General features: G+C 43.1%; 1 protein-coding gene across 1 annotated transcript in view; it reads left to right on the top strand.

The window, feature by feature from the left end:
• LOC139537460 (dehydrogenase/reductase SDR family member 11-like) overlaps window positions 1–16,360 on the top strand; it is a 41,012-nt gene extending 24,652 nt beyond the window's left edge. The window contains exons 2-7 of the mRNA XM_071338774.1: window positions 12,384–12,593; window positions 13,461–13,555; window positions 13,779–13,908; window positions 14,097–14,189; window positions 14,451–14,516; window positions 14,737–16,360. Coding sequence (XP_071194875.1) covers window positions 12,384–12,593; window positions 13,461–13,555; window positions 13,779–13,908; window positions 14,097–14,189; window positions 14,451–14,516; window positions 14,737–14,778 — 636 coding nt within the window. The 3' untranslated portion in view covers window positions 14,779–16,360. The remainder of the gene's footprint in view (window positions 1–12,383; window positions 12,594–13,460; window positions 13,556–13,778; window positions 13,909–14,096; window positions 14,190–14,450; window positions 14,517–14,736) is intronic.
• Window positions 16,361–16,445: the final 85 nt, after the last annotated feature.

Below are 16,445 nucleotides of genomic sequence, written 5' to 3'. Positions count from 1 at the left end.
TAGGTGGTGTCAGAGGAAGGCCCAAAATATTGTCAAAGACTCCAGTCACCCAAGCCATAGACTGTTCTCTCTGCTACCGCACGTCAAGCGGTACCGGAGCATTAAGTCTAGGACCAAACGGTTCCTTAACTTCTTTGGGATAGGTGGGACGGCAGTGTCCCACCTGGTAAACATCCGGTGAAATGGCAGAGCGCCAAATTCAAATTAAATTACTATAAATATTAAACTTTCATGAAATCACAAGTGCAATACATCAAAATAAAGCTTAACTTGTTTTTAACCAGCCACGGTGTCAGTTTTCAAAAATGCTTTACGGCGAAAGCAAACCATGCGATTATCTGAGGACAGCGTCCAGCACACAAATGCATAACAAATTATTTTCAACCAGGGAGTTGCGACACGAAAGTCAGAAATAGCGATATAATATATGCCCTACCTTTGAAGATCTTCTGTTGGCACTCCAAAAGGTCTCAGTTACATTACAAATGGTCCTTTTGTTCGATAAATTCCTTCTTTATATCCATAAAAACTCAGTTTAGCTGGCGCGCTTCAGTCAATAATCCACTCGGTTTCCCTCCGTCAAAATGCATACAAAATGAATCCCAAACATTACCAATAAACTTATCCAAACAAGTCAATCAACGTTTATAATCAATCTTTAGGTACCCTAATACGCAAATAAACAAATAAAATTAAGATGGAGAATCGTTATTGTCTTTACCGGAGATAAACAAAAAGAACGCGCTCTCTCGGCCATGCGCTTGGAAACACTACAGCCAAAATGGGAGCCACTTAGAAAAACTACAACTTCTCCCTCATTTTTCCAAATTACCAGCCTGAAACTCTTTCTAAAGACTGTTGACATCTAGTGGAAGCCCTAGGAACTGCAATTGGGGACGATTTCGCCCTATTATAAAAGTGCCAGGCATTGAAATCAGTGGTATGCTGAATTCTTTTTCTTTTTAATGGTTTGTCCTCGGGGTTTCGCCTACCATTTCAGTTCTGTTATACTCACAGACATTATTTTAACAGTTTTAGAAACTTTAGAGTGTTTTCTATCCAAATCTACCAATTATATGCATATCCTTCTGGGCCTGAGTAGCAGGCAGTTTACTTTGGGCACGCTTTTCATCCGGACGTCAAAATACTGCTCCCTATCCTAAAGAAGTTAACATATCTTCTACCTCCAAGCCATGAGACTGCTGAACAGTTAATCAAATGGCCACCTGGACTATTTACATTGACCCCCCTCCCCTTTGTTTTTACTCTGCTCCTACTCGCTGTTTACTATCTACAGTATGCATAGTCACTTTACCCCTGCCTACATGTACAAATTACCTCGACTAACCTGTACCTCCGCACATTGACTCGTTACCGGTACTCCCTGTATATAGCCTCGTTATTGTTATTTGATTGTGTTACTTTTTTTAAATGTTATATTTTACTTTAGTTTATTTAGTAAATATATTCTTAACACTATTTCTTGAACTGCATTGTTGGTTAAGTAAGCATTTTACGGTAAGGTCTACACCTGTTGTATTCGGAGCATGTGACAAATACAATTTGATTTGATTTGACTTGACTGATGTAGCATAAGCTTATTGACTGCAGTGAACATACAACATACCAGCCAGACTGGCTCAGTTGAGTTGCTTCCCAGGCCCACCCTTATTTATAGTAAACCTCTGCTCCTATCTATAGCTTCCTATGCTCTGTGTCAGTCAGTCAGCAGGTAGGATGAAATCCCGGCATACTGGCTAGCCTGACCCAGTGAGCGAGTTACACAACACCTGGCGGTGGGCCGTTCTGCCTCTGTCATTAGCCTACTCCACCCCCAACATGTTATCAGTGTGTCACAGCCATTCACACTGGGTTATACTTTCCAATCAGAGACTACTTTTTATACTTATTATTTGCCATATGTTCAATTTACCTTACCACTGCATGTAGGCCTACCCTTATATACCGTGGGGCAAAAAAGTATTTAGTCAGCCACCAATTGTGCAAGTTCTCCCACTTAAAAAGATGAGAGAGGCCTGTAATTTTCATCATATGTACACTTCAACTATGACAGACAAAATGAGAGAAAGAAATCCAGAAAATCACATTGTAGGATTTTTAATGAATTTATTTGCAAATTATGGTGGAAAATAAGTATTTGGTCAATAACAAAAGTTTATCTCAATACTTTGTTATATACCCTTTGTTGGCAATGACAGAGGTCAAACGTTTTCTGTAAGTCTTCACAAGGTTTTCACACACTGTTGCTGGTATTTTGGCCCATTACTCCATGCAGATCTCCTCTAGAGCAGTGATGTTTTGGGGCTGTTGCTGGGCAACACGGACTTTCAACTCCCTCCAAAGATTTTCTATGGGGTTGAGATCTGGAGACTGGCTAGGCCACTCCAGGACCTTGAAATGCTTCTTACGAAGCCACTCCTTCGTTGCCCGGGCGGTGTGTTTGGGATCATTGTCATGCTGAAAGACCCAGCCACATTTCATCTTCAATGCCCTTGCTGATGGAAGGAGGTTTTCACTCAAAATCTCACGATACATGGCCCCATTCATTCTGTCCTTTACACGGATCAGTCGTCCTGTTCCCTTTGCAGAAAAACAGCCCCAAAGCATGATGTTTCCACCCCCATGCTTTACAGTAGGTACGGTGTTCTTTGGATGCAACTCAGCATTCTTTGTCCTCCAAACACGACGAGTTGAGCTTTTACCAAAAAGTTCTATTTTGGTTTCATCTGACCATATGACATTCTCCCAATCTTCTTCTGGATCATCCAAATGCTCTCTAGCAAACTTCAGACGGGCCTGGACATGTACTGGCTTAAGCAGGGGGACACGTCTGGCACTGCAGGATTTGAGTCCCTGGCGGCTTAGTGTGTTACTGATGGTAGGCTTTGTTACTTTGGTCCCAGCTCTCTGCAGGTCATTCACTAGGTCCCCCCGTGTGGTTCTGGGATTTTTGCTCACCGTTCTTGTGATCATTTTGACCCTACGGGGTGAGATCTTGCGTGGAGCCCCAGATCGAGGGAGATTATCAGTGGTCTTGTATGTTTTCCATTTCCTAATAATTGCTCCCACAGTTGATTTCTTCAAACCAAGCTGCTTACCTATTGCAGATTCAGTCTTCCCAGCCTGGTGCAGGTCTACAATTTTGTTTCTGGTGTCCTTTGACAGCTCTTTGGTCTTGGCCATAGTGGAGTTTGGAGTGTGACTGTTTGAGGTTGTGGACAGGTGTCTTTTATACTGATAACAAGTTCAAACAGGTGCTATTAATACAGGTAACGAGTGGAGGACAGAGGAGCCTCTTAAAGAAGAAGTTACAGGTCTGTGAGAGCCAGAAATCTTGCTTGTGTGTAGGTGACCAAATACTTATTTTCCACCATAATTTACAAATAAATTCATTAAAAATCCTACAATGTGATTTTCTGGATTTTTTCTTCTCATTTTGTCTGTCATAGTTGAAGTGTACCTATGATGAAAATTACAGGCCTCTCTCATCTTTTTAAGTGGGAGAACTTGCACAATTGGTGGCTGACTAAATACTTTTTTGCCCCACTGTAGTTAGCCTAATTTCAAGGGTATTTATTTTTTTGCGAAGCTTCTATAGCAATGCTTTGACATTGACAGTGTAATAGGTGTGTTTAATGGGCTTAATCTGATTGAGCATATAGTGACTAACTAGCGACAAGCTAGTGATGTTGTTTTATAGCCCTATCTTGATTATCCTCAGGGAGAGGGGTAATAAAAGCCTTTTCCCTCTCCAACTTTTGGACCTTTCTGCGGCTGCTCTTTCATTCTGTTCAATGGATGTGATCATGCAGCACACACCCTCTCAGTGACGGCTCCACCACCTCCTCCTCTGCCATAATCCTTTTATATCTCGTCATCATTCCTCCCCAACTCATGAAGGACCTGCTTGTAGTCGATGTCTACTACTCTAAAGGCAATGATTTCAGGAAAGACAAGCAATGTTTTTGGTCAGTTTGTCAGGTCTCAGGTGACAGGATGAAAAAGATAGCCTATCTTTCATTTTGAAAGATCAGACACCCCTTACTCATTGAATTCATTACAACGGGTTGTCTCACTTCACTGTTATGGAGTTTTTCTGTTAGAATGTCTGAACCAAGAGTTTGATATCAGACCGTTTCTTACATGAATATGTCACTTTGATTTGTCCTGCCATTCACTTGGTCATTTTGTACATATATATTAGATTTCTTTGTAACTGCTACGTGTGCCCATCTCATTGATATAAAATTATTAGAGGTACACAAGTTGTTTTTTAAATAGGTCACTGTAATTATATATATGGCCACCGCACGTCCTGCGCGTAATGGACATATGGGCAGCTATTCCAACATAATCTCTTTTTTGCTTTTTTATTTTATTTTTTACTGTTGCCTAAATTTGTACTTGGACCCATTTGTATGTTATAATCCTTTATGACCATATATACCTCTGTGATTAATTATGATTGACTATGCGCAAAAGTGAATTTAATTGTTTCCACACCCACCATGCGTCATGTGCGTAATGGTCATGTGAGGTGAAATGTGTATATTTTGGGATGTGAACACTCAGTCTGTTTGACCTGACGAAGATCCGTTTCGGATGGAAACGTAGTCAATAAAGCGGTGAATTGGGAGCCTGAACAGTGTGCAGGCCTTCTTGTTCTTTATACGGTCTGGGCTGATCATGCATTGTTATGTGATTGTCATAGCTGCAGATTTGTCTTGGGAGGGTAGCTGGCTGCCATGGTGAGGGACTGCATTTAATAACTGTAATTAGAGACTTAAAGCTCTGACTTGACATCGCAAGACAACTACTGTGGTCTCCAGTTTCTCTCCTCTTTGTCATCCCTTTCCCTCCTCTCTCTCTCTCATTTTCTCTCGTCCACACGCATAGGCCTACATTCATTGAAAAAATATTTTATTTTATTTCCATTCTGTGTAATCTTGTGATTTGCTCATTTTGTAGTATGCTTTCTATCCAGCCCATTCTTTACCCCCCCCCCCCCCACACCCACCCAACCACCCTCTCTTTCCTTCTCTGTCTTGCTCACTCACTTTTTGTGAGGGCGGCACAGCAGTCTTGATAATGAGGACAAAAATGCAATGTGACAGGCCCAGTTGCATTTTGTGTTACAGGTGCTTAAAAGAGACGGGAAGAGAAAGAGAAGGGTAGGGGGGATGAACTAAACTGTCCGTCTTAGCAATGATGCCCACTTTCCGATCAAAAGGAGAATAGACACATTAGCCTAAAATACAATCCTTCTGTTGTCTCACTCAGTGCCATGCAGAGTGAGTTTACCTGAGACAAATCTAATTTCAGAGCACTTCCTGGCTGCTCATGGCTGCACTGTAGCTTACTAGCTTAATCGATTACTGCTGTCTCAACATAGGCTCCCATCCCATCTGAAAGCATTGTAGCCGATATTAATAATATTATTTATTTCATTTAGAATAGAAATACATCTAAATCCTATTAGAAGTGTGAACAATTGTGGATAAGCAGGGCTAAACGCGTACCCAGTCTTGTATAATATGTATGGATGAATGATTGGAACTATCTGATGCTGGATGGGTGTGTGGGACTCGGACACTGCCTGAGACAGTCAGTTAATGATGTCTCTCTGCATTCCTGACCTTACATAACAAACCGACCCAGCAGGGCTAGACTACTCGCCACTAGATGTCAAAAGAGCCACTAGATGTCTTGTGATACATTACATAAAATCCTTGAAAGATACCAACATTTTGGTAGTTTACTGGTAAACTTAACAAATATACCAACCCTTTACAACCCTAATCCCGTCCCGTCTACCCCTGCTCTGCTCACTCGCATCACCCCCTCTCTTCTTCTGGCCAAGGCTGCACTTCAGTTCACTGCTCTGTTTGGCGATCATTCCTGTCTGTTCCAGCCCACACAGACACACACACACACACACACACACACACACACACACACACACACACACACACACACACACACACACACACACACACACACACACACACACACACACACACACACACACACACACACACACACACACACACACACACACACACACACACACGGGGGTGCAGGGCAGGGTAAAGAGGGAAGCCCCTGTTAGAATGCTGAGGCTGTGATTACCAATTGAAATCCTCTTGCTTGTATTTGTGCTATTGAATTGATATTATGTTCACCCTCATATGACCCTATTTATTAACTCTGTTTACATTTACATTTTTGTCATTTAGCAGACGCTCTTATCCAGAGCGACTTACAGTAGAGTGCATACATTTTATTACATTTTTTTTTTTTTTTTTACATACTGAGACAAGGATATCCCTACCGGCCAAACCCTCCCTACCGGCCAAACCCTCCCTAACCTGGACGACGCTATGCCAATTGTGCGTCGCCCCACGGATCTCCCGGTTGCGGCCGGCTGCGACAGAGCCTGGGCGCGAACCCAGCCCAGCCTGGGCGCGAACCCAGAGACTCTGGTGGCGCAGCTAGCACTGCGATGCAGTGCCCTAGACCACTGCGCCACCCGGGAGATTAATATTGAATCATGTGTTTGTAAAACTAGAGAGAGCTTACAAAAATATTTCTAATCCTGGGGTTTTGTGTTCAGGTAATGCCTTCTCTGTAGATAATCCCAGTTCAATCACTACATCCCAGTCTTTGGAGGCTCTCTAGGCAGTTTAGAATATTAGGTAGCCCTTTCCACTCACAGCCCCTGTCATCCCGTATATGGGTTAAAAATGGCAGATTTTGTCATTGAGAAGCGCATTAATTGGAATGCAGTGGCTGTATAGTAAAACAGCTCTGTGTGGGTTTTGACTGACAGGCGTTATAAACTTGAGCACCACGTGCGACATGAAGTTGCCCCCACCCCTCCCGCTAATTGGGCTACTTTTGCACATTTGTTATTGTCTGAATGAGGGAGATGCTGTAAATCAAGAGGAGTCGATGTGTTCTGAAAGATGAGACGTTGAGGATTAGAATAAATACTGCTTTGATGTCATACAAGCAAACCACACACCCATGAGTCCAAATGTGCACATTTCCTTCCATATTTGAAAACTCGTGTAATTTACAGTATCACCGTTTATGATCGCTATGTTTGATCCACAGTTACAAGGAGGACATGCATAATACCCTGGGTTGTCCTGAACAGAATGAGCCTATGTTTGTCATATTGTGAAGAAAATGTTGCCGAGGAACACGAATTAACTCCATTCTATGCGCACCAAAATTACAATCTGTTTGAAGTGTCTTTTGAAAGCCTAACACTGTAAGATTGTATTTTATAACTTAGTTAGCCATGCTGGGAATAAGCTTTCAAATGATGCTCACCTGACCCAGAACACTATATATAACGGAACGTTTTTGGATTAAGTAAACAACAACAGTAATTGTGTGATGGTAGGGACGTAGGGCTGTATTCCAAAAAAAACTACAAGTGTACTTGCTTCAGTTCCTCAATTGCAAAGCTAGGAGGGCTCAAAAACCACCTTATAGTTGAAGGCTCTTTTCTTGAGTCATAAAGTGCATTGAAATTACTAAAGAACTGTGCCGTTTGGAGAGGTGTTTGGCCACTTGGAGACACCAGTTAGACCTCTCACACAAACCCTTGTAATCAGTTTCTTATCTTGCACCTACACCAACATGACAATGATTATTATGTCACTGAATGTATCCAGAGTATTTTTTGATTTTGTTATTGACTAATGCTGAGAAAAGTACAGTAAAAGTAAAATGCACAAATGACTCAGTCTTGTGTCAGGTGAACTGCGTGTCCTCACCTTCGTTCTGATAATTTCCCCATAATCTGCAAATTGTTCTCTATCAATTTCTACCATGGCCATGTACAGTGGGGAGAACAAGTATTTGATACACTGCCGATTTTGCAGGTTTTCCTACTTACAAAGCATGTAGAGGTCTGTAATTTTTATCATAGGTACACTTCAACTATGAGAGACGGAATCTAAAACAAAAATCCAGAAAATCACATTGTATGATTTTTAAATAATTAATTTGCATTTTATTGCATGACATAAGTATTTGATCACCTACCAACCAGTAAGAATTCCGGCTCTCACAGACCTGTTAGTTTTTCTTTAAGAAGCCCTCCTGTTCTCCACTCATTACCTGTATTAACTGCACCTGTTTGAACTCGTTACCTGTATAAAAGACACCTGTCCACACACAATCAAACAGATTCCAACCTCTCCACAATGGCCAAGACCAGAGAGCTGTGTAAGGACATCAGGGATAAAATTGTAGACCTGCACAAGGCTGGGATGGGCTACAGGACAATAGGCAAGCAGCTTGGTGAGAAGGAAACAACTGTTGGCGCAATTATTAGAAAATGGAAGAAGTTCAAGATGACGGTCAATCACCCTCGGTCTGGGGCTCCATGCAAGATTTCACCTCGTGGGGCATCAATGATCATGAGGAAGGTGAGGGATCAGCCCAGAACTACACGGCAGGACCTGGTCAATGACCTGAAGAGAGCTGGGACCACAGTCTCAAAGAAAACCATTAGTAACACACTACGCCGTCATGGATTAAAATCCTGCAGCGCACGCAAGGTCCCCCTGCTTAAGCCAGTGCATGTCCAGGCCTGTCTGAAGTTTGCCAATGACCATCTGGATGATCCAGAGGAGGAATGGGAGAAGGTCATGTGGTCTGATGAGACAAAAATTGAGCTTTTTGGTCTAACTCCACTCGCCGTGTTTGGAGGAAGAAGAAGTATGAGTACAACCCCAAGAACACCATCCCAACCGTGAAGCATGGAGGTGGAAACATCATTCTTTGGGGATGCTTTTCTGCAAAGGGGACAGGACGACTGCACCGTATTGAGGGGAGGATGGATGGGGCCATGTATCGCGAGATCTTGGCCAACAACCTCCTTCCCTCAGTAAGAGCATTGAAGATGGGTCGTGGCTGGGTCTTCCAGCATGACAACGACACGAAGCACACAGCCATGGCAACTAAGGAGTGGCTCCGTAAGAAGCATCTCAAGGTCCTGGAGTGGCCTAGCCAGTCTCCAGACCTGAACCCAATAGAAAATCTTTGGAGGGAGCTGAAAGTCCGTATTGCCCAGCGACAGCCCCGAAACCTGAAGGATCTGGAGAAGATCTGTAGGGAGGAGTGGGCCAAAATCCCTGCTGCAGTGTGTGCAAACCTAGTCAAGAACTACAGGAAACGTATGATCTCTGTAATTGCAAACAAAGGTTTCTGTACCAAATATTAACTTCTGCTTTTCTGATGTATCAAATACTTATGTCATGCAATAAAATGCAAATTAATTACTTAAAAATCATACAATGTGATTTTCTGGATTTTCGTTTTAGATTCCGTCTCTCATAGTTGAAGTGTACCTATGATAAAAATTACAGACCTCTACATGCTTTGTAAGTAGGAAAACCTGCAAAATCGGCAGTGTATCAAATACTTGTTCTCCCCACTGTATATGCTTTCTATAGTTCTTCTGTTAGAAACATTTACATTTGGCCCTATCCATATAGGCCAATTTCCACAAGTGTAAGGGGCTAATGTATGGTGTGTGTGTGCGTGTGCGCGTGTCCCCATGTCGCTCCATCCCTGCCCTGTCCTCATGAGACTGAGTGCTCTCGTCCCAAATGTCACAGCACTTTGGCTTGAAAAGAGAGAGGGAGAGGCTCAGAGTGCCATACAGTCCTTGGCATCATCTCTGCCTGCCAGTGCTGCTGCTGCCACCAACCCCCCCTTCTCCCTCCACACACACACTCCTCCCCCATCCCTCCCCTCTCTGTCTGTACTGAGAGCAGTCCAGACAGGGACATCATGTGATGGGTGCAGTTGTGCCCAGTAAAGGGATCTGTGTCCAGTTGTATCAGACAGACAGAACCACCCTCCTGGATGCCTGCAGGGTCGGGAGGCTGACCTGTTTGTGCTGGTTGGGCCTGGAGCAAGTCAGGGAGGCAGGGACTGTGGCTCTCCATAGCTGCATCTTTAGTGGAGGAGTAAGGTTCATAAGGGTCAAGGGTCACTGTAGTCATCATGGTTAGTAAGGGTCATAAACGTATTGCTTATTTCCTTAAACCAGACACTGTGTCTAGACAAACATATGGCCCAAAAGGAAACTTGTATAATACCTGCATTTTGTCAACAACACTTTTGAGATTGCAGATGTTTGGTATTAAGGTGTTCCTACACTCTTCAGACAAGACTAGATTAAAAGTTTGTTATGGTGTGCAGCAGCTGACTAGCCTGAGTTTGCCCTGATCATCTTCCTTTTATGCAATACAGGGATTGATTTTATGGTTGTGGCTCCTTTCAGATAATGTATGGGTGAATGGGTAGGGCAATGTTTCTTTACAGCTGAAATCAATGTGACTGACCAAATTCAATAGGCATATTTCATTACTAATAATTTTGATTGCTGAAAGCACAAGTTTTAATCTGGAGTTTTTTTAATTCTCATGTCACGGGCCTCCCGAGTGACGCAGCAGTGTAAGAGGCGTCAGTACAGACCCGGGTTTGATCCCAGGCTGTGTCACAACACAACCGGGAGTCCCATAGGGCGGCACACAATTGGCACAGTGTCGTCCGGGTCATGGGAGACTTTGGCCAGGGGGGCTTTACTTGGCTCATCGCGCTCTAGCAACTCCTTGTGGTGGGCTGGGCGCCTGTAGGCTGACTTCAGTCGGCAGTTGAATGGTGTTTCCTCTGACACATTGGTGCAGCTGGCTTCCAGGTTAAGCGGGGCGGGTGTTAACCTGTCTAGGACTGGTTCGCCAACAGCCAATGAAATTGCAGGGCGCCAAATTCAATCAACAGAAATCTCATAATTAAATTTTCTCAAGCATACAAGTATTAGGCATCATTTTAAAGATAAAATTCTCGTTAATCCAACCAGTGTCCGATTTCAAAAAAGCTTTTCGCCGAAAGCAGAACATGTCATTATGTTAGGTCAGCAACTAGTCACAGAAAGCATACAGCGATTTTCCAAGCAAAGAGAGGTGTCACAAAAAGCAGAAATATTTCTACAATTAATCACTAACCTTTGATATTCTTCATCAGATGACAGTTCCGGGACAACATGTTACACAATACATGTATGTTTTGTTCGATCAAGTTCATATTTATATCCAAAAACCTCAGTTTACATTTGGCTTTGCCACCAAAACATCCCGTGAATTTGCACAGAGCCATATCAAATCACAGAAATACTCATAATAAACATGAATAAAAGATACAAGTGTTATTCACAGATTTAAAGATATACTTCTCCTTAATGTTAATGCAACCGCTGTGTCCGATTTCAAAAAAACTTTACGGAAAAAGCAAACCATGCAATAATCTGAGTACGGCGCTCAGAGACATACAGAACCCAAGAAGGTATCCGCCATGTTGGAGTCAACATAAGTCAGAAATAGCATTATAAATATTCACTTACCTTTGATGATCTTCGTCAGAATGCACTCCCAGGAATCCCAGTTCCACAATAAATGTTTGATTTGTTCCATAAAGTCCATCATTTATGTCCAAATTCCTCCTTTTGTTAGGGCGTTTAGTAAACAAATCGAAACTCACGAGGCGTGGGCAACTCCATTGGAAATGTCGGACGAAAATTCCAAAAAGTTATATTACTGGTCGTAGAAACATCAAACGATGTATAGAATCAATCTTTAGGATGTTTTTATCATAAATGTTCAATAATGTCCCAACCGGAGAATTCATTTGTCTGTAGAAAAGCAATGGAACGAGAGGTTACTTTCCCATGCCCGCACATCACGAGCACGTGGCTGCTGTCAGACCTCTGACTCATTCCCCTCTCATTCAGCCCCCCTTCACAGTAGAAGCCTGAAACAATGTTCTAAAAACTGTTGACATCTAGTGGAAGCCTTAGGAAGTGCAAGATGACCCATATCCCACTGTATATTCAATAGTGGCTGAGTTGAAAAACTACAAACCTCAGATTTCCCACTTCCTGGTTGCCATATGAGTTCTGTCATACTCACAGACATCATTCAAACAGTTTTAGAAACTTCAGAGTGTTTTCTATTCAATACTACTAATAATATGCATATATTAGCATCTGGGACTGAGTAGGAGGCAGTTTACTCTGGGCACGCTTTTCATCTAAACGTGAAAATGCTGCCCCCTATCCATAAGAAGTTAAGAAGTGCGGTTTGGCGGGTCATGTTTCGGAGTATGCATGACTTGACCTTCACCTCTCCCGAGCCCGTTGGGGAGTTGCAGCGATGAGACAAGATCGTAATTGGATATCCCGAAATTGGGGAGATAAAGAGGGTTAAAAAAAAAATGCATGTCATGTGTTTACCTGATTTGTGACCGAGGTCTTGTTCCTATCTGTGTTGTGTTTGTAGAAGCTGGCAGCAGAGTGCCAGAGTGCGGGCTACAGCGGTACGCTGATCCCCTATAAGTGTGACCTGTCCTGTGAGGAGGACATCCTGTCCATGTTCTCTGCCATCAAGACGTTGCACCAGGGGGTGGACGTGTGTATCAACAATGCAGGCCTGGCCCACAATGAACCCCTGCTCAGTGGCAAGACAGACAGCTGGAGGAACATGATCGACGTGAGTGGACAACACGCACACTGTATACATGGGTTTACACACATACACGCTTTAACGAGCAGAAATATAAAAAATGAAGAGAATAACTAGCTAAGCAAGGGAAATACTTGTTGTTGTAGAGTAGGTGGTGTGAAGCATAGTTCAGGGGGTTCAGTGAACCCACATAACCACACACACTCCCCCTCACAAGAAGTCGTTCCATTGGTTATGAGAGTAGACCTGGCAGTGGTACTACAAAAAGGTCCACTTGTGGAAGAAGAGAGGCGTTATTTCCCTCTATCTATTATGCTGGAACTTTTCTTTACACTGTGATTCATGGAGCTCTTGACCATTACATTCAAGACCCCCAGGCTGAGCCCCCCTGCTCTAAAAGTAGTCCCATCCCTCCAGAGGAGCTGAGCATTTCTAACGCCTGTCCATCTGTTGCCATGGCAGCCAAGATGAATGTGTATGGCGTGTATATTTTTAGATGGTGTATTCTGACCTTGTTCCGCTGTGGCAACCCCCCAATGCTACCTTAGCTACGCCACTGTGACTTTAACCTGCCCTGCCTGGCATCACTCTCAAAGTCACTGTGACACGGTCATATGATGGATGAGACAGGTCAGGTGCCACAATCTGACACAGTGACACACAATGACACTCTCTACCTGTGTGACCAGCCAGTAACCAACCAGTATGTTGTCTGAGGTCATTTTTGGTCTGTTGTAATTTTTTGCGATGTAATTTCACAAGGGGCCTTAGCTTTGACACTGTTGAGAACTATAACTGTATTCTCATTCACCTAGACAGACTGTCTTAAACAAGTATTTTTGTGTGTGAAGGCAGATGCAGGTGCTTGTTTTTGACAGAAGCTCTCCCTTATAGGTGAATGTCCTGGCCTTGTCTATTTGTACACGTGAGGCCTACCAGTCAATGAAAGAGCGGAATGTGGACGATGGCCACATCATCAATATTAACAGGTAGACTACAGCTTCTTTACAGCCCATTAAATGCATGTTATAATTGACATTTAAATGATGAAATACTCTCTCAGGAGATACAGTGAAGAAGGCCTACAATTTCACTCTTGGTTTTAGACAGAAGATTCAGAGGGATACAGGATGGGGATGTAGCACAATCGTATACATGCCATTATTTCACTCTCTTTTACTACCTCCCGCACTCCCTTCTTCCCTGCTATAGTATGGGGGGGCATAGAATGGTACCTAGTGCAGATGAACATTTCTACTGTGCCACAAAATATGCTGTGACTGCTCTAACCGAGGGGCTGCGGCAAGAGCTACGGGAAGCAAAGACCCACATCAGAGCCACGGTGAGCAGAGCAACATTACCTGGTCACAGTTTTTCATATGAATCTGACAAATATCTTATACAATTATTAGATAGAAAGATGATTGTTGAGTATGTGTGTGTATTCGTCCGTGTATGTGTAACCATGTGTGTGTGTGTGTGTATATAAACATCAACAACGAGCATCGTTTGAGCCTTTCTCTTCCATAGTGTATATCCCCTGGAATAGTGGAGACTGAGTTTGCCTTCCGGCACCACAACAGCGATCCAGAGAAAGCAGCTGCTGTGTATGAGAGTATAAAAGTAAGGCAGCTAGATTTTGTGCGAGTTTGTGTGTTGGTGGCACCTTCAATTGGGGAGGACGGGCTGGTGGTAATGGCTTGAGTGGAATCAGGGGAATGGTATCAAATACATGGTTTTGATGCCATTGCATTTGGTCCATTACAGCCATTATAATGAGCCATCCTCCCCTCAGCAGCCTCCTGTGGTGGATGGGCCTACGGCTTCTCTCAATACAAATACTTTAACAAACTGTATTACTAATTGGCCATTTTTCCTCTGCAGTGTTTGAAAGCACAAGACATAGCCAGTGCAGTCACATACGTTCTGGGAGCCCCGCCTCATGTCCAGGTAAAGTAGTGCTCTGTCTATCTGTTGCTTCTGTCAACATTTGGCTTACTTATATCCTGCCTCTCTCAAGGCTAACTCTTAGATAGACTAATGATACTCTATGTTGTCAATGTTCCTGACCTGCAGAGTCTGAAACAGTGCGCTTTTATAGAGGACATTCATGCAATTTGTTGGATGCCTCTATTTTTTTGTGTATGTAACCCTGCTTGTTGGCCTCTAGATTGGAGATGTGCAGATGAGGCCGGTGGAACAAATGTCATAGCAACAGAGCAGGAAGTTAAGCAACTGGAGGAGCCGATAGAGCCAGGCAGCAAGCGCCATTGTGACGACTTCTTAGCGACCTCTGCTGGGCAACGACAAAAACAAACAAACTAGTGTTCAACTGGATTTGGACTGAAGGAATCAGTTTGAGGAGGTATGGAGGAGGCTGTGTGTGGTGGAGTGATATCTGGTCTGGAGATGAGAGGATGGGCAGGTACTCTTAACCACTACTGAATTACTGTGAGTGCTGCTACAACATGGGTTTTGGTGTATTGCTCTGGCAGCCTTGTTTCAAAATGAAGCCACATCAAACTTAGGAGAAGAAAAGAGGGTTGTTGCTCCTGTGCTTATGTGAGTCATCTATTCTACATGACCAGACAGACAGACAGACAGACAGACAGACAGACAGACAGACAGACAGACAGACAGACAGACAGACAGACAGACAGACAGACAGACAGACAGACAGACCGACCGACCGACCGACGGACGGACGGACGGACGAGTATGCCATCAATTGCACATAAAAAAAAAAATGTAGGTCATATTACATATATGTTTAAAATGATGGAATAAAACACTGCTATTTGTATTATTTTTTATATAAATATTTTAACTTTGATTATTGGTAGATTTGGATAATATGCTGTACCCTCTAACCATAGACGCGCGATCCATTTTTACTATTTTGACATGTTTTTAATAACAAGCAGATTTGGTTAGCCTGTTATGTATCAAGTAAGTCCCGCTTGTACGTTTTTCAAAACCTATGCCAACCATCACCAATCAACAAATGTGTATAAGGGACAGTCAAGCATGATTACGCAACCATCACTTTGGACCAAGTGTATTTCCCCACTCCATAAATCAACCATATGAGATAGGCCTAGATTCAATCAGATCAATTGTTAAGCGGCAATAGCCGACATGTGCATAGCTGATGTTTTGGGGGTGTTGGAGGTGTAACTGCGTTGGAGTTGTCAAAATCGGTGAGCAGTTGCTCTTTATTATTGTCACGAAGCCACACCTGCCGGGAGATGCTTGTGGATTTGACAGCTCTAACACAGGTCCACCTCCGACACTTTCAAAACATACGTTTTACAGATGTCAGCTAAAGCGGATTTGATTGAATAAGGCCCTTAAATTGTTTTGCACCATAGAGATAGATAGAGGACTCATCTTTGTATCTGTGATAGCATGGGCCACGCCACTGAGGCTTAGTAAATTCTCTTCTTCATGATTGGCTGATCTCTCCTGATGACCCGGTTGGACATGACTCCAACAGGGTCACCAGGAGGAATCAGCCAATGAAGTTGGAAGTCCCACCCATTTGACGACATTAAAATGGTGGAAGCCCTCAATGGCGCTGCCCATGCTAATATGACATTTTGGCCACTAGAGGCCTTTGTCATTCTCTATGTTTTGACTTTGGATCCATTTGGAGGAGCATAAAGAAAACACTGGCATCTTGTCTCGAGGAAGTTACTAACTCATGAGTGCACATGTATACTTTCCCCCAAGTGTGTACTTGTATGATACAGTAGATATTTCTCAATAAAATGAAATAAGAATTGTCAAAGGTGGCCTCTGTTTTGTGTGCCATTATTTGTTTTCGTCATGTGTTTTCTTCTTATGGATGACACTTTACTGTCAAATTCTATCCAAATA

Source organism: Salvelinus alpinus, chromosome 13, assembly GCF_045679555.1.
Source record: "Salvelinus alpinus chromosome 13, SLU_Salpinus.1, whole genome shotgun sequence".
Lineage (NCBI taxonomy): Eukaryota > Metazoa > Chordata > Actinopteri > Salmoniformes > Salmonidae > Salvelinus > Salvelinus alpinus.
Note: the sequence above shows the minus strand (reverse complement) of the source record. Positions and strands in the feature narration are given on the sequence as shown.